At 44.5% G+C, this 23,578-nt stretch overlaps 3 protein-coding genes across 4 annotated transcripts; 1 reads left to right on the top strand and 2 right to left on the bottom strand.

Moving 5' to 3' along the window:
- Positions 1-284: 284 nt before the first annotated feature.
- Positions 285-8,281, top strand: zgc:92242 (uncharacterized protein LOC436899 homolog). Of its 2 annotated transcripts, XM_058062876.1 has the most exons (7): positions 285-490; positions 1,555-1,650; positions 2,882-3,269; positions 5,500-5,617; positions 6,397-6,511; positions 6,582-6,813; positions 7,817-8,281. In XM_058062876.1, exons 3-7 carry the CDS (start codon positions 3,098-3,100, stop codon positions 7,966-7,968), a joined length of 789 nt encoding a protein of 262 aa, XP_057918859.1. In that variant the 5' UTR covers positions 285-490; positions 1,555-1,650; positions 2,882-3,097; the 3' UTR covers positions 7,969-8,281. The 2 variants fall into 2 exon arrangements, with proteins under 2 accessions (XP_057918859.1, XP_057918858.1); XM_058062875.1 differs by lacking the exon at positions 1,555-1,650.
- Positions 8,282-17,192: 8,911 nt separating this feature from the next.
- LOC131110130 (CXXC-type zinc finger protein 5-like) lies at positions 17,193-19,790 on the bottom strand. Its single transcript, XM_058062873.1, has 2 exons — positions 19,493-19,790; positions 17,193-18,810 (listed from the first exon to the last, which is right to left on the bottom strand). Exon 2 carries the CDS (start codon positions 18,620-18,622, stop codon positions 17,729-17,731), a length of 894 nt encoding a protein of 297 aa, XP_057918856.1. The 5' UTR covers positions 18,623-18,810; positions 19,493-19,790; the 3' UTR covers positions 17,193-17,728.
- Positions 19,791-21,037: 1,247 nt separating this feature from the next.
- Positions 21,038-23,578, bottom strand: LOC131110135 (CDGSH iron-sulfur domain-containing protein 1-like). Its single transcript, XM_058062881.1, has 3 exons — positions 23,375-23,578; positions 22,312-22,514; positions 21,038-21,625 (listed from the first exon to the last, which is right to left on the bottom strand). Exons 1-3 carry the CDS (start codon positions 23,430-23,432, stop codon positions 21,536-21,538), a joined length of 351 nt encoding a protein of 116 aa, XP_057918864.1. The 5' UTR covers positions 23,433-23,578; the 3' UTR covers positions 21,038-21,535.

Genomic DNA, 23,578 nt, shown 5'->3' with positions numbered 1-23,578 from the left:
AGTTTAAGTATGCACATTCTTTCCCGCACATGTGGTGTTGTGATTACTGCTTTCGTACAAAGCCAGCAGGACTTCCTGCAGGAAGAAAACACCGGAAGGAGACTGAGAACCAAGCGAGTTGCTGCATAGAATCATTGGAGATGATAAGCCCAGTACGCCCAGTACGCCCAGTTAGTGGTCTTAGGGTTAGGCCCCATGTACATATATGGCTACGTGTCATAGTCAGAAAGCTAAGCTGATAAGCAGAGAGGAGGAGGAGGGAAAATGATGAATGCTGTGATGTCGGTCCATCCCACTTGTGTTGTGTACAAATGCAGCAGAGTCGAGCTGAGCCTGCATTCCACTCGTCTAACTATTCACCTCTCACACACACACACACACACACACACACACACACACTGTTCCATGCGCTCACGTCACACACTCATCACGCCGCTCTACAGGAGACCCAGACCAGTACGAGGAGATGCTGGCGGCTGGCAGCTACTCAGTAAGTCCGTTCTCATTCTCTCTCTCTTTGCGTCTTTGTCGCCATTTTCCGGCCAGTCGTTTATCTCCCACACTCTTAACAACGACCTCTGTGTTGCCTCTTGGGGGGACTCAAACTCTTCTTTCAGTATGCGTTGCACACACCTTGACGCTCTCTCTCTCTCTCGCTCTCTCGCTGCTCCCTCGCTTTCTTTTCTCTACATGATGTGAACAGACGCACAAGCAAAGTGTGAGCCTATTTGCATGTTGGACCCCAGCCAGGGGGGGGGTCTTTGTCTTTACATGCAAACAGAGCAGAGTGAGGCCTGTGAATGTTGACCCTCCTCGCAATGTTAACTCCGCATGGTAAATGATTGCAGCCGTAGACTAGCACTTTGTGATATAAGTTGACTTTTAGCGTCAGAACTTGTACCTAAATCCAGATCCACCCATGGAGCTCCACTATGTTCTCTTGTGACGGCTTTGGAGGGGGGCTGACGTCTCAGCAGCAACCGATGCCGCTCAGTGAGAACAGAAACCGCAGATCAATACATGCTTTCACTGTTAAGTCCCAAAATATGTCACCAGATTTAGAGACAAATTCACCCAACACTTGGTGGTGACGTTTGCTATGTTTTTGTTTGTATTCTGTAATTCCTCAAGGACTATATTTAGAAGGTTTCCCACTTTCCATTGTCAGTGTCTGTAAGTTGATACCCAATACCCCAGAGAATAACCACCACTACTCTCTCTGTGTAGTAACCAGAATTACCTTTAAAGGTCTTAAGTGAACATCCAATTTGACATGAGGCATTAGAGGCGGAAAATAATTGCCAAGCTGCTCTGCAGGATCCACAAACGTCGGCTAGCAGGCCCGCTGAAAGGTTTAGCTTAATGCTTTGGGCCAATTCTGGCTCCCACGTGTCCACACCTGAACCTCGAAAGTCAGACCTAATGTGTCACCTCTGCTAACGCTGTCTGAGCGCTGCCCTGCCGCCATTGGCTCAACCTTATCAAAGGTTTTAAATCCTATTGGCTCGGCCCGGGTCGCTCCTTTTTCAATCTTTGTTTACTTATACTTTGAAGGAGGAAGGAGAAGGTAGTCGTCCGGGAATTCGATTTTTGAGTCTTCCCAGAAATGACTAACTGGGCTGTTAATGGCTACCAGCGTCACATGTGGAGGTAAGCTGCAAAAAAAAATGAGAGCTTGTGAATCAGATTAATTATAAAGCTCTTCTAGTTAGCCTAGTTAGCCTGTAGTAGATATGTACTTTGTTTACCTTGTACTCTGTGATTCCCAACTTTAGTGTGTCTTCATTGCATCGAAATAAACGCAAACATGTGCATGTATACTAATACTAATACTAATACTAATACTAATACTAATACTAATACTAATACTAATACTAATACTAATACTAATACTAATGGTAGAAAGTATATAATCAAGTATGTTGTAGCACATGTGTTGTGATATTTTTCTATTGTAAAAGACTTGGACTATGGATGCATACATATGGACTATGGATGCATACATATGGACTATGGGTGCATACATATGGACTATGGATGCATACATATGGACTATGGGTGCATACATATGGACTATGGATGCATACATATGGACTATGGATGCATACATATGGACTATGGATGCATACATATGGACTATAGATGCATACATATGGACTATGGATGCATACATATGGACTATAGATGCATACATATGGACTATGGGTGCATACATATGGACTATGGATGCATACATATGGACTATGGATGCATACATATGGTCTATGGATGCATACATATGGACTATGGATGCATACATATGGACTATGTATGCATACATATGGACTATGGATGCATACATATGGACTATGGATGCATACATATGGACTATGGATGCATACATATGGACTATGGATGCATACATATGGACTATGGATGCATACATATGGACTATGGATGCATACATATGGACTATGGATGCATACATATGGACTATGGATGCATACATATGGACTATGGATGCATACATATGGACTATGGATGCATACATATGGACTATGGATGCATACATATGGACTATGGATGCATACATATGGACTATGGATGCATACATATGGACTATAGATGCATACATATGGACTATAGATGCATACATATGGACCATGGATGCATACATATGGACTATGGATGCATACATATGGACTATAGATGCATACATATGGACTATAGATGCATACATATGGACCATGGATGCATACATATGGACTATGGATGCACACATATGGACTATGGGTGCATACATATGGACTATGGATGCTAGGCAAACCAAACACACACTATTGTATCGTCCATTGTGGTCCACTGAATGGACATGAAGTAAACAAACTCTCTCTCTTTTTAGAGAGACGGTTGATCCAGACACGCTGCACCTCAAGACAGTCCGACATATTCCCACCCCGACAAACGACACCCGGGTTTCTACCCGATCCTTGACTCATTCCCAGCTCAAGTAACCTGAGCCCAAAAAGGAGATCTGGAAGCCACGCCTGATATAAGACCTTGTGGACTCTACGGGGCTGACGCTCAGTTATCGAACCTACTGGGGAACAGCCTCAGGATGCTGGCAAAAATCCTGGAGGAGATGTGGGTGGAGCCGCAGGTGCTGGAGGCCCTGAGCGAAGAACAGAAAAGGATCCTCTTCCTCAAGATGAGAGAGGAGCAGGTACGACGCTGGAGGGAACGGGAAGAGCGGGAAGCACAGGACATCGGCGTCAGCAGGCCAAGGAAAGGTAACACTGGGAGAGGCGCTGGGGTTTCTGGGAAATGTTGTGGTTGCAAACGTTTTACACATAAAACTGGGGTGTCCAAACTGGGGCCACTTTGACACATATTGTACATATTGTTACAGCAATCCATCCAATGGAGGTCAATATTTGAATATATGTGTTTCAATAACATTAATATGTAATATGTCGAGGGCCAAGCTGGGGGCCGAATACCCCCCTCGTGCCAGAATTTGCTTTAAATCCAATTTCCTTCCACTTTTTGTTATTCTTGTTCTTGTTTTGGCAACCAAACGTTTGCATTGCAGACTCTTCCTGGTTTATTTTGTCAACTTCTCCATATGTGGTCCCACAAGACCTGCAGAAACATTAGAATGGGCCGCTTACACAATCTCATAACATCCTACTGTATATATGCAGTATGCTGTATATAGTATACACACACAATACAATACATATAATCACAAAGACCTGCCTTTGTTTTGGTATCTCCATTATTGCGGTGAGAGCTGTGTCTAATATTTTGACCCGTGCATTAGAAAGGTAGAGCTATAATGTGAATGCACAATGTGTGTGTGTGTGTGTGTGTGTGAGACCGACAGTATCTATCAACACTGGTCCAATCCAATCCTTGCGGCTGAATAAGACTGACTAAGCCGCTGTGCTTTGAAGCATATATTAAGTTCCAGTCTTTGTTTACCCAATCTGTGTGTCATGTCACCTGAGAAGCCACCAGGCGTGTTTGTGTTACACAACAACATCTTTTATTTGTGCTGTGGCTGGAGCAAACCCCTGAACGCACCATTTACCAGGGAATAATACTACTACTACTACAAATAATATCATGGCAAAATCAAGTCACCGATGTGAGGTGAAAATGACCCCGGACTTCCCAGACGCCACAATAAACTCCATAGAAGCATCCTCAATAAATACATGAGCTCTAACAGAGCCCCCCACCCCCCGCCACTCTATACTGTACGTTATCTTTGAACTCATCACGCCTGCTTTGAAAGCAGCTCTTTTGTATTCTGTCACCGCACCCCAGCCAGTGGTGATGTAGCAGGTGGAAAACCTCGGAAGTACGGACTAATTAGATGGAAAACTACTCTCTCTTTTGGGAGTTAGGGCTCTTCTTGCCCCCTGTGTTGTCAAATAATGGTTAAAAATAGCCTCTTGTACTTTTTTTGATGGTTCCTAATATATATATATATTTATTTGAGAGGCAAAATAATATATAATGATATATGTGTTTCAATGTGTTTAATATTTTGCACCATTGGTTGAGTGAGGTAAGCATTTTATTTTGGTAAGCTCCCGATGGTTTGTGATACATAATTAAGGGTTCAAAGATGAATCTGATTTACTAATTATAAACACCTCCTCAAGCTTTGCCAATGTTGGGCCAATTAAATGTTTTTTCTTCCACCAATTATGGTATGCGATGTTAATTTGCTGTTAGTTTTGTTTAATTTAATTGAATATGCTCATTAACAAGTTGCATTAAGGAACATGAAGTTACATGAAGTTACCATAGCCGCACTGGTGCCACTAAGTGATATTATTATATATAGTGATATTATTATAAGCCATTGAGGTGTACTAGTAGGACAGTTACTGAAAACTCTGGACGTGGGAGAGGTACTGGACTTGGTAACAGAGTACATAAACCACTTTTGAACAGGTAGACTTGGTGCCTATGGTAGAAGCCTAGAAAATTCCCCCGCCTTTTATGTTTTTAATAATTACCTATTTTGAGGCCTGGCAGTTAGTGGACCTTGGAATTGTCCTAACTTTTTCTCTTGTGCCAATATAATGAGTGCCAATGCTTTTTAAAAGGTACTGTTCCAAGTGATTGGTATCGGTATTGATCGATTTCAGTCATGGATCATAAGAATCGGTATCATAAAACCCTGATCGGAGTGAGATATTTGCAATTGAGGCATGCTATCAAAAATATTTTGTCACTTTTGTGTGTCATTGACAGCCATTTAATTAATAAAAGTTCAATTTCACAACACCAGGCCAAGTTATAAGTCATTTTGGGCTCATCTTTAAGTCTGCAAATGAAGGGTCAGAAATAACCAGCAAGCCTCCCTGAGCCTTAAAGTTGCAGGACAGCGCCATCTTCTGGATGCAGGTCTCCATAACAGTCTAGGATACACTTTTTTTCATTGAACACAAAGATGCAAACTCAATCTGTTTTTTTTTCCTGTCTCTTTTTTGTTGCTCGCAGCCTCCAGTAAGCGTGTGAGTTGGATGCTGGGTCGGGATGGAGACGTGAGCGTCATTGTGATCGGAGAGGTCGATGAGTTCAGGTCCTCCAAACTTCTCCAGAACCTCATCAACAACAGGTTGGCTGCATCCACAAATATGAAATACAGTCACATGGTGCAGCTGAATGATGACGTCTATATTGTATACATTTGATTGATCAACTTTATAGATGGATAGACAAATACAGAAGCAAGGCCAGAAGAAGCCATTGAATGCATCATGTCATTCAATTTGATAATAATACAAAACGGTTCAAATAAAGAAAGTGAGTGCATCATATAGGCATGATATATACATGATATATTAGTTATCACAGTTTTCAAATTAATCATGATTAATCACCATTTGACACTATGTCTGAAATATGCACATTTTTACTGAATTTTTATTAGCACTGGAATATATTTATATACGTATATGTGTGTGTGTGTGTGTGTTATAACAGCTCCAAATGAACTGAAAATCATTTTTTCTCACACAAGTCTCTTTAAAATATATATTCATTCATTTGACCGTGTTATTATGAGAAATGAGGGATTGCGTTCAAAGACAACATGGAATTTATGGTGAATTAATATGTTTTAGAGGTATTTCCTGGGAATACTTCCGGGTAATAGTTACAAATTAAGTGATAAGAAGATATACTTCTTGTTTTTCTTTCATTTTCTTTAATAATAATATCTAATATATATACTGATATATATATATATATAGACACTGATATATATATATATATTAATTATAACAACGAACTGAAGTTACTAGCAGTCCCCTCCCAATTGTGTTATTGATTTCATGCGCTAAATGAGTAACTGGAGATGTTGAGTCAAAGGTCGGCCTGATTGTTGTCCCCCAGACTCCATCACGAGAATATGAATGGCATCCAGACAGCAGACGCGCAGGCAGGAAGAGAAGCCCAGCCGCTCGGATTTAAAGCAGAAATCCATCCTCCCTGCACCGACGGAACCGCTGTGAGTGTTACAGTCGGGCTAATACGATAAACCCTCCCAGATTGTAACATTGTGCTCCCTACGAGCGCAGACCGGATCCGGCTCACCAAACAGCCAATCATCCGAGGATGAGATGGACTCCTGCAGCGCCGATGACGACCTGAAGGACCCCGATGAGGGCAGTGACAGTGAATCGGGCAGCCGCTCGGACAACCTCGCCGACTGGGCTCCTCTCTACAGGCCCCGTCTTAGTAACCATGGCAACAAAGCAGCACTCAAAGCCCAGCTGTCAGATGCAGGCGGGGTCAGCTCACAGGCCAGAGGTGAGAAAACAAGGATTGGTGGTGAAAATGCGTCGTCCGTTTGTCAACGTTGGTCTGTCATTGCCACGGCTGTAAATATGCTAGAAAATATATCAATATAATAAAGCCATAATTGATTGATTAGTCAAGCAAAAATACATCAATTTTCTACCATTGCTTGTCCTCATTTGGGTCATGGGAAGCTGGAGCCTATCCCAACATTGGGGAGAGGCGGGGCTGGTTCAAACATATTTCTAAATGTCATATTTATTTTAATATAATGTCTTACTTAGTTTTGTCATTGATTTTGTACAAAAACTACATAAAATTATATATTTAAATTCAAAGCTTTGTTATAATTAGTTATTAGCATCAACATTTCAGCTTTTTAACCTAATTTTCCAATTTTTGATGGACGTTTTGCTTGGGCCAATCCAAATAGAATCGCCGCCAGTAAATAGCCCTGGGGCTGCACATTGAACACCCCTTGTTTAAGGCAACAGTGTTTTAGTCCCTGAAAACAAACAGTAGATAGTTTTTGGAAACAACCGCTAACGTTTACATGTAAACACTGACAGCCAAGGCTATGCCGTACTTGTCAACGTTGGCGTCATAAAATAAGGGGAATGTCCCAAGAAAATAAGCGGCAAATAAGTTAGAATTATTTACTTCCACAATAATTGGCTCAAGCTTCTCCTCAACCCTGAATAGGACGAGCAGTAGAAAATACTTGGATATGTTCTATCTATATCTAGAGTATATTGTGTACACATGATGCAGTGAAACTGTTTATTTTGCTGTCATATTCAATAATAGATGTCTTAAAGTGGATCCCTGAGGGATTCCACATACTACAATTTGGCCCAAACAACTTAAGTTAAGTTGGCCCAATTCATGTTCCCTACTACCATAAATAATTGCCTCATCATTCAACGGCTTAATACCAGGATTAAAAATGAAACCAACAATCCTAAATCACAATCCTGACCTTTTGGAATGAACTGATCCATTCTGTATTTCTCAGACATTTTAATTGAAGAGAAGAAGACAGACTACGGAGGCAGAGTGGCCCAGCTTAGGAGAACCTTTGCATCTGATCGCCACGGCCTCAACAAACCTCCTCTACCTGTCAAACCCGCTCATCTCCTGACCAGAGACACGCCATTGATCCACTAGGACTCCACTAACAGGCCTGCTGTCACACCAAAGAACTCACTGGATTGTGTTGGTATGTTCCACCTGGAGAACGTAAAGAAGGTCCAGGTCCAGGTTCATGAGGATCCTCACTCGAACCCAAAAGGTCACATGAACGTGGAGAAACGTGAACGTGAACAGTCATTATCCACAAGGACGCATAACTGAATTTTTATGTTTAATGCATTTCAATTATATGTTGTTTTTTTTATTCGGATTCCATGTGCTGCGGTTTTGGTGAAGTGGATGCATTCAAAGTAGGGATGCTCCGATCCATCGATCACCGATCAATGTTGGCTGATTTTCGTTAAAAAAACATGTGATTGGCAAATACCCATAAATGCCTTTCAAAGCCGATCACTGTGCCTAGCATACCCTAGTACATGTCTGCTGTTGCTAACATCCGTATTGGGTGACAAGAGTCTGTAAAACCATGGCTTCAATTTGACGGCTCGGCCTCGGCTGATCCAATCCATGTGTTTGATCACTCCTTTATTGTATTATTGTGGTCTCAAATTTCTTACATGTTGCTTGCTGGAGTCATCGACCGGTCGTCTGGTCTCTGTGTGACCCAAGTTACATTTACTTTTTGAAACAAACAAGTAATGCAGTTAGTTGGGAGCTCGTTTTTGTTCCACGGGGAAAAGCTTCAAGTGTTACAGAACGCTTTTGCTCTTTTGTCGTCTTTATACGAATCATGTCTTGTCGTCTAAACACTATTTGTGTGTGGTTCTTTCAACATAAACAAATAGTGTCCAGCCTTATTGAGGCGATATCGATTTTTAATGTGTCAGAATATTTGCTTCAACCCTCTGAATATTGTTGCCAGTCATAAATAAAACACAATAGTTGACGGCTTGAATAGTTCACCTTTTACTCCAAAACATGCATAAAATTAAATTCAGGTCTATGTCAAATAGTACAAAAATTGTTTCACACTAATAAGGGCAAAAAAAAAAAAAAAATATATATATATATATATATATATATATATATATATATATATATATATATATATATATATATATATATATATATGTATTTTTGCTAGGAGCCCTTTGAATTGTCTTAATGGCCCTGGCCAATGTCACTCATTATAAATAAACTAAGAAAATCTCCAGTTAATTCAATTAATCAGTATCGGTATCGGCCGATCTCAATTAATCGTCAGCATAAAAAACCCTGATCGGAGCATCCCCGGATTGCAATATTTAAGAACAACTTGGTGGTTATGAGTAGCCGATGTACTCATGGCCATTTTATTGGATTGGTGCTGTGGACGGTTGTATCCACAGCGCGTGTTTGAACATGTTAATCGCCGCCATCATTGTTGTGTTCTTTCTCGCTCGGCGTGCAGGTGTACACAGCCACAAGGAGTCGAACCACGTCAAATATTGACAGACCAAACTGCACTGTGATGCTTTAGGGGCGTCAAAGACCAGGAACCGGCGAAACCCGCATACAAACAAAAGTAACCAGCGTATGTTCTCCAAATTACCCAAAAAGAATGAAAGACTTTATTTTCCACTTTACCAAAGCCGTGCAGACATTCCATACGGGGTCGGGGGCGGCCCGTTGGGTTGGACACAGAGAAGTTGTTGATAGCGGCGGCTTGTACAATGATTATCTATTCAGCAGCAAAACAGCCCAGCAGACATCAAACAGCGAGCGCGTAAAGCTGATTAGCACGTGGTTAAGACGCAGAGACAGAGGGCGAGACGCTCGGGGAGACGGAGCAACTGGGAGTCGGGTCACGGGGAAGCAACGCGTCACAGCCAGCTCATTAAAGCTCCTCGCATTCCCTCGCCGCCTCCGCACCCTCAGCCTCAGGATTTGGCGTCTGCGTGTGTGAGAACAGCGTGGATGTGTGTGCGTGCGTGGCCGCCCCATATCTGGGATCATGTGACGAGACACACATGCATGCGCTGTGAAAGGGCCCACTATATTTAGCAGGACAGTGTTGGGTTTCCCGGCCGGGCATTGTGGGAGAGCGGACAACTTTGTCACACAAGAAAGTGCACGTCATTGCATCGAGTGTGTATATGTGTGTGTGTGTGTGTGTGTGTGTGTGTGTGTGTGTGTGTGTGTGCGGCAAGAGTGTGCAGGTGTTTCTTATTTGTCGCTCTGGTGCAAATGGAGAATTGAGGACGCTTCTCATGTGTTGTGACAAAGCACCTGTCAAAGATCACCGGCATGTCCTTTCACAAACAAGTCAAAAACAAGTGTAAAAATAAGCAAAAATTGACAGAAAAATTGATTTGTACATATATTGTACATATTAGCCATACAAGTCATAAATCGACATATTGCTACCAGCTAGCTCTTTATTTGACGGGAGACAATAACGAGCTATGAGACAACACACAACGAAGGTCATTACTCAGTATAACAGTCTGACTCACGGTGTCATCATAAAATGACTGCTAAAGTCATCACACAGCAACTTAACACTCAAAAGTTAGGTAAGAAATATACAAGACAAGTACTGATACAAGTTTCAAATAAAAAAAAAAAACATTTTAAGTGCTTCTCATCATGCATCCAGGTGCCTTTGTCCACCAGACACCTGTCTGAGGGTTACTATGCATGCTGGGAAACGAGTTACTTCACACAAAGACTGATCACAGCTTACATTCCCTTCTTTTTTTTAACTTTAATTAATATTTGTGGATCTGAGGTCAAATCAGTGCATGTTCCTTATCACCTCTCACCTCAGGACTTGCAGGGATTCCAAACATACCATTTAAACGCATCGCGATGAATCTAGATTTCACCCGCCAGTTGCATCCGTACCCAGTGAATTAGCCGATTAACTTGCATCGCACACATGCGCATCGATGTATCGATTAATCGCGATTATTTTCCACACCCTTAACGTACTTATGTCAGCACAACTCAAGTGATTGCAACTTTGCATTGATTTTCTTCCTCTGCTAATCAGAAATTGCCTCACATCAATTGATTTGTTTGGGGGGGGGGGGGGGGGAGAAAATCCAAACTTGATTTTTACAAGATTACAGTTAGAAAATGCATCTCTGTGTGGCGTTTACATGTATTCCGATTTCCTCCCACTTTCCAAAAACATAAATGTTAGTTTAATTGGTGACTCCTAATTGTCCATAGGTATGAATGTGAGTATGTATATGAATATACATGTTCAAGGGTGTGGCAATGACTAACATAACCCCCACCAAAAGTGAGATTTGATGAGATCGTCACATGCAATCATTTGACTTGTTCTAAAAACGTTGATGTAGCAAACCAAACACACACATGCAAAAAGTCATGCCCTCAACAAAGCTTGATCTTTGATGTGTCCTCGTCCGCACTTTCTGTTTAAACTATTAATATTTGTTCAAAGTCTGCCTGGAGATATAAATGATGACTTTTGCAAGACTGAAAACCCATGATGAGCGTTGCTCTTTCATTTCTAATTATTAGAGAAAGACTTTTGTTAGTAAGGCAATCCATCGAAATGTGCTGAAATAGTACCCAGCTTTGCCGTTTATTGTAGTCTAAATGACATATTATGTTGTTATAGTTCACTTTTCTCATAATGCCGCTCATGTGATCTAAATACTAATTGTTCAGTAATTATTTTAGGTCCTTGCATTGGTTTGTTTCCTTGATTACACGTGTAGTCACGCAGCACAACATAAAGTAAATGAAAGTGGCATTTTCTCAGCTATTACTTGTGTATATTTGAAATAACTCCAGCAAAACGAGCGCCGGAGTCATGATTTATCACTCGGTTAAAAGGGAAATACTCTTGGGAGCAATGCAAATGGAGGAGCGAAGGCCACTTCTCGCTGATTCCTCAGTGGTAACAATCGATTCCGCATCATGAGATGGCGTGACAAGAGGCCGTGATGAACTATCGCTGCAGGCAGGCTGACTTTATCACAGTCCTTTGCTTAACTTCCTGGAGCTGCCGTGGCTACCCCCCCAACCCCCACACCCCCCCCACACACCTCCTCTTTGCAAGCAGCAGCAGGCTAAAGATTAACAGAATTTTGTGCAGACATCACCTCGGAAAGAGAACACTATTTGACCTTGCCTGAAAATGTCAGACAAAAGTATCAAGTGGTTCTTTAAGTCTTTTTTATTCATTCATTCATTTTCTACCGCTTATCCTCACCAGAGTCGTGGGGGGGGGTTGCTGGAATGGTTGTTTGTCTATATGTGCCCTGTGATTGGCTGCCCACCAGTCCAGGGCGTACCCCGCCTCTCGCCCAAAGACAGCTGGGATAGGCTCCAGCACCCTGCGACCATCGTGAGGATAAGCGGTAGAAAATGAATGAATAATTACAAGAGATGTGATTAAACAATACCTCATTAAGTGATGAAAAGAAGCAATAATAAGCACGGTGAAAACGAACAGAGACATTGTAATGAATATATCTAACAGGTCATAGCTAATACCTTATTAAATTGCATGATGAATGATATCAGACACTGAGGTTATCGTTGTTTAATGAATCCTAATTAAAAGTCAGCATTAGTAGCGTTTTTGTGAATGACAGCGCCATGATGATATGCAATTTTAGAGTCATTTATTAGATTTGGTATTGGATCTTATGTAGCTATTTTTGTGGCTTCCGCAAACAACGGAAGCCGTATGTTGAGCACAGCCCACTAATTTGTGTGGTATTTTGCCTCAGGAGAGAATGGAAATAGCATGAAAAGATGACCTATGACCCCGAGCAAGTCGGAAAAAGTGGTAGAAAATTTGTACAAGGAGTAAAACAAGTCTTTATGACTATTAGCGCACATATATTCAGGTTTTTCTTATTATTTATCCATGGCAGGAAAGTTCAGGAAAAAGTTCAGTTGAACTTTTTCGTCAATTGCGAAAAAACACAAACACCAAAAAAAAAACACTTCTAACAGATACTAAGTGATATTTAGTACATTTGAAGTAATTGATACAACCATAAAACTCTTGACGTTGACGTTATTAGATTAGATTAATCTCCAGAACTGTCTTCTTCTCTCTTCAATTTCCATTGTTCACTCGCAACACAAGCCAGGTTTAATCCCTAAATATGCCTCACTCACTTATTAAACACGTTAAAGTATAAAACGTACAGGTACGCAGTACACCGTGTTGATGTACATATAACTTCCTTTTCTTTTAATCTCACAGCTGTGGTGCATTCAAGGACAGCCAAAAAAAAAGTGCAAAATTTCAAGGTTTTGACGGAAGAACATTACCAGTGAAACACAAAGACATAAACATATAAAAATTGTGGGCATTTTTCAACAGTGCTACATATTGTATTTGTTGTACTTTTGACTATTTGACATATTTATAAATTATTACCTAATAAGAGTGAATTAAATGTAAAAAGGAAATTTATTACCAATAATGCAAGTGAATGCAAGGATGCACTGTATTGGACTTACAAAGCGTACATGCCTTGTTGAAGCATCTTCCTGCTGGAAAATGTTGGGTCAATTGACTTATGAGACAGCACACTCTGTTGGATGCATTGCTGCAATACTACCCCCCCCCCCCCACCCACCACCACAACCCACCCCCTACTGTGTCCTGCTTTTCATCCCTCCCGCTTTCTCCCACTCTACCCTCCCACACCCACCATCATCCAAACACTTGGAATGGAAGAAAAACATGAATTGTGTATGGTAAACCACCACTAGGCGGGGCTATACCGCATATCACGCTGACCACCAAAAGTTTAGATATCATATAGATATCATATAGATATCATATAGATATCATATAGATATCATATAGATATCATATAGATATCATCTAGTCATGCTTTCTGAAGCAAGAGTGGATGGTGTTGTTTATGGATCCACCTTTCATAGCTTTAAAGGCCAAAGGTCAAGGATGCCCTTTGACCCCCAGTGTTACCAAAATACAAGAAAGCAGTCAGAAGAGGCCGAGCTCTTCCAGGAAGCGGAGACCACGGAGTTCCGGCCCCACCGGAGTTCATAAACACGCAGAAAAGTGACCTCAGAAAAGATGCTGCGTTGTTTCCGCTAAGCTCTCACACATTTCCTAACAGTAGGGAGGGGGGCCTAGAGGAGGGAGGGGGCGCAGGCGGGGGGCGGGGGGGGGGGGGACACAATGAGACGCAGTGTCTCCAAGCCGCGGTCAGGACTGGAAGGTCTGGCTGAGCGAGTGAGGGTCCGCCCTGCTCCGGCGCAGGTTGCGGCGAGCTTGGCTGGCAGAGTGTGAACCCACTGCAGTGTGAGAGGAGCTGCCAACATATGTAAGCGCCACGGGGCCGCTTGATTACACGCAATGCAACACACACACACGCACGCACACACACACACACACACACACACACACCTTCCTGTCTCAGTGCATTTCTATCAGGCCTCATCAGTCTACTCGCTGGATCTCACACTCATCTCTCCTCTTTCTTTGTTTGGCCCACGTTATCTCCATCCCCTGCTGTCCTCCTCCCCGTGTGTCACTCTTTTCTTTCCCCCCTCCTGTGTCCTGCTTTTCATCCCTCCCGCTTTCTCCCACTCTACCCTCCCACCCCCACCCCAACCCTCCTCCCTCTCTGCCCTTCACCAAGTCTCTTTCAACCCCCCCACCACCCTCCACCCTTCACCCTCCACCTTCTCTCCCTGGATCCGCTTTCGACTCCCCACCTCCCAACTCCAACCCCTCCCTCCTTTCCTCCACCTCCCCCCTCTCTGTCCCCTGTTCAATCCCCTCTCCTCCCCCCATTCCTCTCCTGCCATCTTGCAGGCCAGTGGAGCCAGACTGCAGGCGTTCAGGGAGTCACTGGACCTGCTGGGCAGCGGGTGACACAGATTTCCGGTGTGCGTGTGTGCGTGCGTAACGAAAAAAGAGAAGGGGGGGGGGGGTTAAGCTCCAAATCACTAGAAAGGCACCGACGACCGGGTTGGGGTGGGGTGAGGTGGGGGGGTGGCTTTCATGTGGGATGATGAAGACACATTTTAGTGCAAGATTGTTTGTCATTCAGAGCGAGTGTTGTCATAGCATGATGTTGGAGCTCGCTGCTGTTCTCCATGAGTTGGCAGTGTCCTGCCTTGGCTGGCGTGCTGCGCCTCGCTCCCTCTCTCTCTCTCTCTCTCTCGCTCGCTCTCTCACTCGCCTGCCTGACAAACACACACACACACACACACACAACCCCCCACCCCCACAGATGCACGCACACACACACACACTCAGTCCCTCTGCGATCCCCCCTGACTGAAGGCGCACAGGAAGTGCAGCCGTGGCCCAATTATAGCGTGACACCTCAGGCCGACCGTTGCCATGGTTACGTCTTCCCTGAGGTCCCCTGGAGTGTGGCGCTGAGGAAGAAGGTCTTATCACATCAGCCATCGTTACGGCAACGACCAAAAAAAACACGCTCAGCCCAGCTTGTGTTGAGATCTTTCTTATGTGGAGTTATGAATAAAAAGGACATTGCGTCACCTTGTGTGTGTGTGTGTGTGTGTGTGTGTGTGTGTTTGTGATGTATGTCAGCTTAGGTGTGTGCTCGCCAAGCAGTGTGTAGGTGTGTGTGTGTGTGTCTGTGGGGTTGTGATAAGGCTCTCCGCCACACCATTAGGTGACTCATAATCCACACACGGCCTCACAAACACACACACACACACGAGTACACGTGCATGCTCATGTATGAGCGGAAGCACGGTGGCCAACATACACTAATATGAGCGTGCATGAGGGGTCGGGGGGGGGGGGGGGGGGTCGATACAAGTATTGACAGTATCGATGCACCGAATGCCAGCTTGTGTGACTGTGCAGTATTACATTGTGTAAACCTCACTCCCCGACACCTTAAGAGCTGCTCTGGACCGTGGATTGACAGCCCATAGATACTAGCTCATTGGCTAGTGTAACAGATGCCAGCCAATGGAGGGCCACGGATGTAAAGTCGGTAAACTTCACTCCCCGACACCTTAAGAGCTGCTCTGGACCGTGGATTGACAGCCCATAGATACTAGCTCATTGGCTAGTGTAACAGATGCCAGCCAATGGAGGGCCACGGATGTAAAGTCGGTAAACTTCACTCCCCGACACCTTAAGAGCTGTGCTGGACCGTGGATTGACAGCCCATAGATACTAGCTCATTAGCTAGTGTAACGGGAGCCAGCCAGTACAGGGGCACGGATGTAAAGTCGGTAAACCTCTCTCCCTGACACCTCAAGAGCCGCGCTGAACATCAAGTTGGCATTTCAACTTGGCTCGGCTTGAACCCAGGACTGGCTTAGTCACTCAAACCTGGGACCACATATCCCCACTAGGAGTTAGTGATTCAGTGAGTCAACCCGCAGTCCAGCGCAGTAGACAAGAGTGAACAGAACTTAGGCAGGGTGTAGTGCCAGGCTCGAACCAGCGACCACCAATGTACTTCAAATGAGAGCTAACTTGGGGTAGCGCTATCCAGGTAGCCAAAAGTAAGGATTACATAACATACTATCGCAGTCATCATTCATTTTCTACCGCTTATCCTCACAAAGGTCACGGGGGTGCTGGAGCCTATCCCAGCTGTCGCCGGCCAATCCCAGGGCACATATAGACAAACAACCATTCACACTCACATTCATACCTATGGACAATTTGGAGTGGCTAATTAACCTAGCATGTTTTTGGAATGTGGGAGGAAACCGGAGTACCCGGAGAAAACCCACGCATGCACGGGGAGAACATGCAAACTCCACACAGAGATGGCCGAGGGTGGAATCGAACTTGGGTCTCCCAACCACTCGTCCACCATGCAGCCTATTGCAGACATTGATACTGAACATATTATCAGTGGCGAATTAATTGAATCGATATTAGCCTATTTTAACAAATATATGCTATTGTGATATTATTTGTTTACATACGCAAAGCCTATGAATAACTTATTTTTCCTTCCTTATTTTGCACTATTGACTTATGTCGTGTGTAATGAAAGGGACTAATTGCATAATTTTGGTGTCACATTAAATTATGTTGTATTTATATATTGTTACAATGTTCACAAGTAAGTTTGTTGACACAATTAAAATAAATGTCCTGTGCTTTATTCTGATTAGAAGATCAACAAATTAAAGACAAAAATCAAATTCATTCAATGATTTTGAAAATTTTCAAGCAAAAAAAAAAAAAAAGCATCGATATCGGCATTACCGGCGTTGTATTGACTTTAAGATGTGCAGCATCGCCCGACCTTAGCACACACGAAGCACGTAGACAAGCGCACATGGCCAATTTCTTTTATTTCAAAAGGGCAAACAGATCTAAACGGTACAAGTTGCACATGAAATAATTTAGACGACTCGCTTACTGATGATGCAGTGACAACAGAATCCAGAGTCCCCGTTCGAAACAAAACATTTGGCTCTTTTTTTGTTTTCTTTTTTTTTTTTTTTTTTTAAACGGCTGAAACACAATACATCCAAACTGGAAAGGGATGTAAAAAAGACATAATGTTGTTTTTCCCGTTATTTACAGTCTATTTACAGCATATTAGTCATCATGGAACACATTGGTATCCTTCCCTCTCTCTCTCTCTCTCTCTCTCTCCAATTCACTGATTGTCAAAAGAAAGGATGGGAACGAGTGAGAACATTCTTGATCAGAGGTGCAGCTCTGCACTCAACACATCATGTCCACGTCTTTCAACCAGCTTGTTAACATGGTGTCCAGTGTGTGTGTATGCGTGTGTGTGTGTGTGTGTTTACACTGCAGCTCCACAACAATCATCCAAAACGAGATCCTCTGCAGCAAACGTTATTATCCATCTAAGGCGCCGCTGCTTCTCTCCTGCGCCAGGCCCAAAGAAAAGTCGGAGCCTCTGAGGTCAAACGCGGACACCCTGCTCTCAAACCCGGGGCCCCCCGGCTTCCTCTTCAACTCCTCGCACTTCCTGTATTTACAGATCTGGTGTCCCCTCTTACGATTGCGGCAGCTGCTGCACTGTTCGCAGTTCGTCTGACGCCGGCATGGAACGCATTCCCCGCAGCGCTTCCTCTTCCTCCTGCTTCCGCTGCCCCCGCCCAGAGAACCGGGGGAGTGACCCTCAGCCACCAGGCCCTCCATGCCCTCAGCTCCCATAGCCGTGCTCCTCCAGTGGCCTCCACCCATCTGGAATCCAGCGAGAGGTAAGAGAGTGGGGCTGAAAGGGAACCAAGCACCCAGGAAGGGCTGGATGTCGGCCCTGCATCCAGGTGAGTCCTCTTCCTCCTCCTCGGGCCCGGACCCCCCGCCTTCGGCATCTCCCTTGCCTCCCTTGGTCTCCGCCACCTCCCGTTTAGTCGGCTGGCTGCTCTGAGCACCGGCGCCGGCCTGCTCCGTGGCAGTCGGGGTCAACGCCAGCAGCCCGGCTCGCATCAGCAGCTCTGCGGCGTGGGCCAGGTGGAGCCCGCTCGGCGACTCCCACATGTCAGGCCAGGAAGGGGCACGGCGAGGTTTGGTGGGGCCGGGCGGGGCTGTCTGCTCCTGTGCCGGGGAGGGCTGGATGAGGCCTTTGACGTCCATGGCCTGGGAAGGAGTGGAGATGTAATGGGAGAGGCCGTAGGGGTGGTTGGAGCGCTTGAGGCTGGGTCTCAGCGGTTCGTTGGGGATTTTAGCGCCGCTGTTGCCTTGGTCTGGCGAGGAAGGGCCAGCAATGTCTACTGCTGTGGACATAGCCGTGAATGTGGGCGGCGGTTTGTGTCCTTGTGTGCGTGCAGGAGATGGGGGGGGGAGAGGGGGGGGAGGTGAGGGGAAGAGGGATTGAAGCCGGCGCGGGGTTGACAACTGTCCTCTTACTTCAGCCAAAATGGCAAGCCTTGGCCTGTGTCCTTATTCCCATTCTCTGCCGCAGCCGTGGAGTCCTGTGGCGCAACACATGAACAGTGTGAAGAAAAGAAGACAAAAAGAGAGCAAAAATACACCCAAATGAAACAATCCCATAAGTGGAAATAAAGAGGAGCAAACATGCTGCTGTGAGCCGAGTTCATGTGTTAGCAGTGATTTCCGCATGCAGGGGGTTAGTATCCCTTTAAGAATTTCACGGTATATCAATGCAATCAATAACAGAGCGACAACAATATGCAAAGATATGCGCATATGCGCAGGTCAAATGTGGAGCGCGCTTTTCAAATACATTTTGACGACTGCTCTTATGTGTGCCAGCCGTGGCAGAGGAATAGAGAAGCGTCCACAAAAAAACAGTCTGTCTTTTGTCCTGCTATCGACGGCGAGCAGCGGCGAGGTGCGCAACGATGCGGTGGCTGTGAAGGAAAAAAAAAGAAGCAGGGTATATTCCGTGGACATGTTAGTGGACAAACACGACAATGGACACACGAGTGGACAGGAGATCACCGCGGGGTGTTTTACAGGCACAATGGCGAAGCTTGTTGCTTGGGTTGTTACCTAAGAAGACGACGACGACGACGACGACGCACGGCGCTGCTTGACCACCGTCCGAGTGGTCGCTGCGACACGCACGGAACGGCGACAACAACACACAAAGCAGCCGCAACCAACCAGGAAGTAGCGTGGAAATCTTCTTACCTACGAGGGGGACAAAGTAAGCCACACTTGTCCGAACGCCGCTGTCAAAAAGGTGGGATGAAGTCATGGAGTAATGGCGCGTTGCTTGTGGTGAACATAGACGGCCGAGCTGCCGAGTCCTCCTCCACCTCTCCGTCCCGGAGGGTCTGCAAACACTCGGCACGGAATTTGGGGGCGTCGCTCAAAATGCGAAGTGGACTCGACGGCGTGGCGTGGCGTGGCGGTCACGACGACCCACGGAAAGGCACTGAAACATCTTAACATGCGGCCGGAAGTCAGCACATTAACACACACACTCTTGGAAGACTCCACTGGACTATAAGCTAACCGCTATTAGCATTGCATCTCGTACGTCGGAATATCTTTGAAAAGTTCATTTATTGCAGTTATGCCGACGTCATGTTAGTTAACATGTTATATTATATGAAATACAACTGCCTGAGATGGGCCGGTATACATTTTGAGTCATTCAATATATGCATGATCACATTTACAATTGAAAAAAGCCACAAATGTAAATTTACGTTAGTGAATGGCCAACAGATTAACTACACACAATGATATAGTCGAAGAATGTATTTCGTATTGTCTTACTTCGGTGATTCAAGTTGACTGCTAATAAACCTAAATGCTGAATATTGCAAACTACTGGTTTTTAGTCTGAAATCAGACACTTTATGTCAATATGTCAATTTATTGACATGTAGCTGTAACTGTATACTTTTGAAAAAACTTTATTCATAAATCAGCAGTGTCCAAAGTGCAACCAAAAGCACGTTTTTTTACTCAAAATATATTTTTTTGTATATTATTATTACTCATTTATATTTTTATATAGTATTTTATTATGTTTGTCTTGCTGTATATGGATTATATAGTTTACTTTTAAAAAAGGACAAAGAAGTTGACAAAAATGTTAAAGATAATACAAGAATAATAGTAACTTGAAAAAAAACAGGACTAACATCGATGTACAATTGACAAGTATTCCTAACTATTTTGTAAAACTGGCATAAACATTGTAAAAACTACGTAGATATGAATGAATTCATCTGTATACTAGTATAATATGTATGTATTCGAAGTGAAATAGAGCCTATTATGCTTTACATTGTCTTGTTTTGCATACGTAAAAGGTGACGACAGTAACAAGTTATATGCTAGCAGTGTTGTTAGCCTCTCGGTGCTAACGAGCTAGCCACCAAAGATAGCCACCAACGATAGCCACCAAAGAGCCGCTTCCAGGTGACTCCTCACAGGGATGGGGAGTCCAGTCCACCTCTTGTGAGAGTCCTGCTTGCATCTGGCACGCAGCCACAGACTACGTGCACGCGGCCGTGCGTGCTCTCTCGCGCGCGTCACTATAGCAGCAGGGGCCCCCACCAACACTCGCGTGCGCGATCTGGACACGACCGCTCGTGTAAACACAGCGTCTTCTAGCGGTCACCGCAAATACTGACGCGTCTTAAAATGGCCACTGGTGCCGAAGGGGGTGGACACTGCAGAACGTGCGCGCGCGCACGAAGGGCAAATAAGGCGTCATCATCAAGTTGCACAAGAAAGTTTATTTACATTACACAGAAGATCCCCTTTGATCTGACACACAGCACTGTAGAAAATCTAAAGAAAAAGCCAAATATACCGTTTGTCAGCAGCGTTTCCACAGTTCACAGCAGATTGGACACACATGACATCAGACATGACAAACTTGGCTGTTGGAGCACAACACAAAGCAAGCAACATTCATGTGGGTAGTGTATGTTTATTTCATTTAAGGCTGGAATCAGAAAAGTGGCACAACCCTTTTTTTTACATCACCTGCTCCACACTTGTAGTACCCTACACAAGCAAACCATTTATAAGCGGCCAAGCGATCTTTAATTCCTGTATCTCCTTAATGTCACTTAGTGTTCAAGCAGTAGCACATTCTATTGACGATTTACTGTGACAACATAATACCTGTAGTACACGTCCATTAGACGCCGTAATCATGTCTGAACAAACAAGGGGATGCATGTCGGAGGGGGCGACAAATTGTTTGGCTTAAGTGTCCCTCTTCTTGATGATGAGGGGTCCCACATTGTCACCAGTTTCCTCGTTGTGTTTGCTGTGGGCGCCGTCACAGTACGGGAACTGCGAGGAGAGAGGACAAATGAGTCTAAAGCGGCAGATACTTGCTTTTTTCCGCAGGACTGCAATCTATTTGTGGCTATGACACCAATTTTAAATGTCACGGAGCCACCTGTGAGTGCTTCTCGGGGCAGGGGAGGTTCGTGGAGATCGACCACCAAGTCTCTTCACTACGTTTGTCACAAGTTGCTTTTTCGAAAACAAAAAAGGAGAATCTAGACGGGTCGGATTACTCGCTGAATATAGCAACAAGGTCGGTAGCAACAAGTTGGCAGCACCGATCCCTCCTGCGAGGTTCTCTTATTATCTGGCAGGGCAAATGTGTTTATGAACAAGTGTGAATAGGTAGCAACAAATCTATTTGTGGCGGGCCACATAAAGGGATTTATGTTGCGCCTGCGTTTGCAATGTTTACCATAAATGCTCGAATTAACGCCTATACTCATCTAACAGCCAAGTATCCTACACTGGCTGTGTGCATGGTTTATTAAAGGGTTCCCAGTTAGAACAATTCAAAAAAACATTGCTGCGGCTGTAAGCAACCTCCATTTTTTAAAAACACATTTTGTTGGTGATTGGTTGTAGCAAGTGGTGCACTCTAGTTTGCCTCAATGGTTCAAGACACAATTAATCAACCCCTGAAAAATGGATCCTAGCAATTGAGCAATGACTCCTGGCTACAAGCTGACCTTCTTTGACTTCCAGCAGCGGCAGTACACGGCCTTGGTGCCAATGTCCTCCATGTCGAAGCTGTGCACCACTTTGGGACTATCTTTGTTGATGCACGTGTTCACCAAGCCCTTTTTACAGCTCCGCCCATTCAGGTAACGGCTGACCAGAAAGCCGCCTGCGGCTGCGAGCACTGCCACGGGTACCGCTACGAGGAAATGCTCTGCAGAGACACATTCAGCAAGCAAACGTTCATTTTCAAATGATACTTGGTCGTCACTTTTGATGATTTTTACAGTTTTCTTTAGGATTTATAGCCAACAACCGCCTGGTTACGGTCAAATTTGGTGACCATAGTGTTTGGGAGCGATCAGTGTTCACACTTGCGTCAATCAGGACTAGAGTCCACCTGCAGGCAGATGTTGGTGCACCTGTTTGACCTAGCATATACGTACATCCAAACATATGGAACAGCGACACAATGCAGTTACACCTGTTAAACTGGATCCCATTAAGATGCCATCTATAATGTTCATCTTATTATGCATTCATGTGGATAATAATAGGATCACAAGTCCATATTCCATAACTGTCTAATGTACATTTTTTCTTGAAGGAAGTGCATATATTTTGCTATAAAACCTCCCTCAGATAACCAAGAGGACTAAAAGAGGGAAGGCATTTTCGAAGCAACGTGCAGAGGCTTTATAAGAGGAGCTCATGTCTGCACACGAAGACCGCCGCCATGCCGCATGACTGGCTTAGCGGGTCCCGTGATGAGCCTTTTGCACCCGGGAGGCAGAAGGCCAAGACACGGAAAGAAAGTGGATCACCTTCAAGATGACCGTTAAGAAACTATATATTATTCCGTGGCCTTTTAACACACCCAAGTGGCTGGTAGCCACCATTGCAGGTAGTAGACGCAAACTTGGGTTTTGTGGATCATTTTAGAGACTGAGTCCACATCCGGTTGTGGTCCGCAAACAAATAAAAGTCACGTGAGCTGCCACTTGACTACATTAGCCGAACTGAAATCCGCTTTATGAATGCTAGCATGCTAGTTGCTGAGTTGAACGGTTTTACCTTTTGACAGCCTCATCCCAGTGTTGGCTGATAACTGTGGTAAACCTGAAACGGCCATGGTTTCTCCAGGCGCCGTGTTTCTGAGTGGTGCACGGCAATGTCAAAGGCACTATTATTAAGTGAACTCTTGTCCTTTCTGGAAGCGCTGTCGAGCTCGTCCTGCGTCACTTTACAACAGCGACGTCACAGAGAGCAGAAAGCGGG

The sequence above is a fragment of the Doryrhamphus excisus genome, chromosome 23 (assembly GCF_030265055.1).
Source record: "Doryrhamphus excisus isolate RoL2022-K1 chromosome 23, RoL_Dexc_1.0, whole genome shotgun sequence".
NCBI lineage: Eukaryota > Metazoa > Chordata > Actinopteri > Syngnathiformes > Syngnathidae > Doryrhamphus > Doryrhamphus excisus.
The sequence above is the reverse complement of the archived record's forward strand: the minus strand, read 5'-3'. Positions and strand labels throughout refer to the sequence as shown.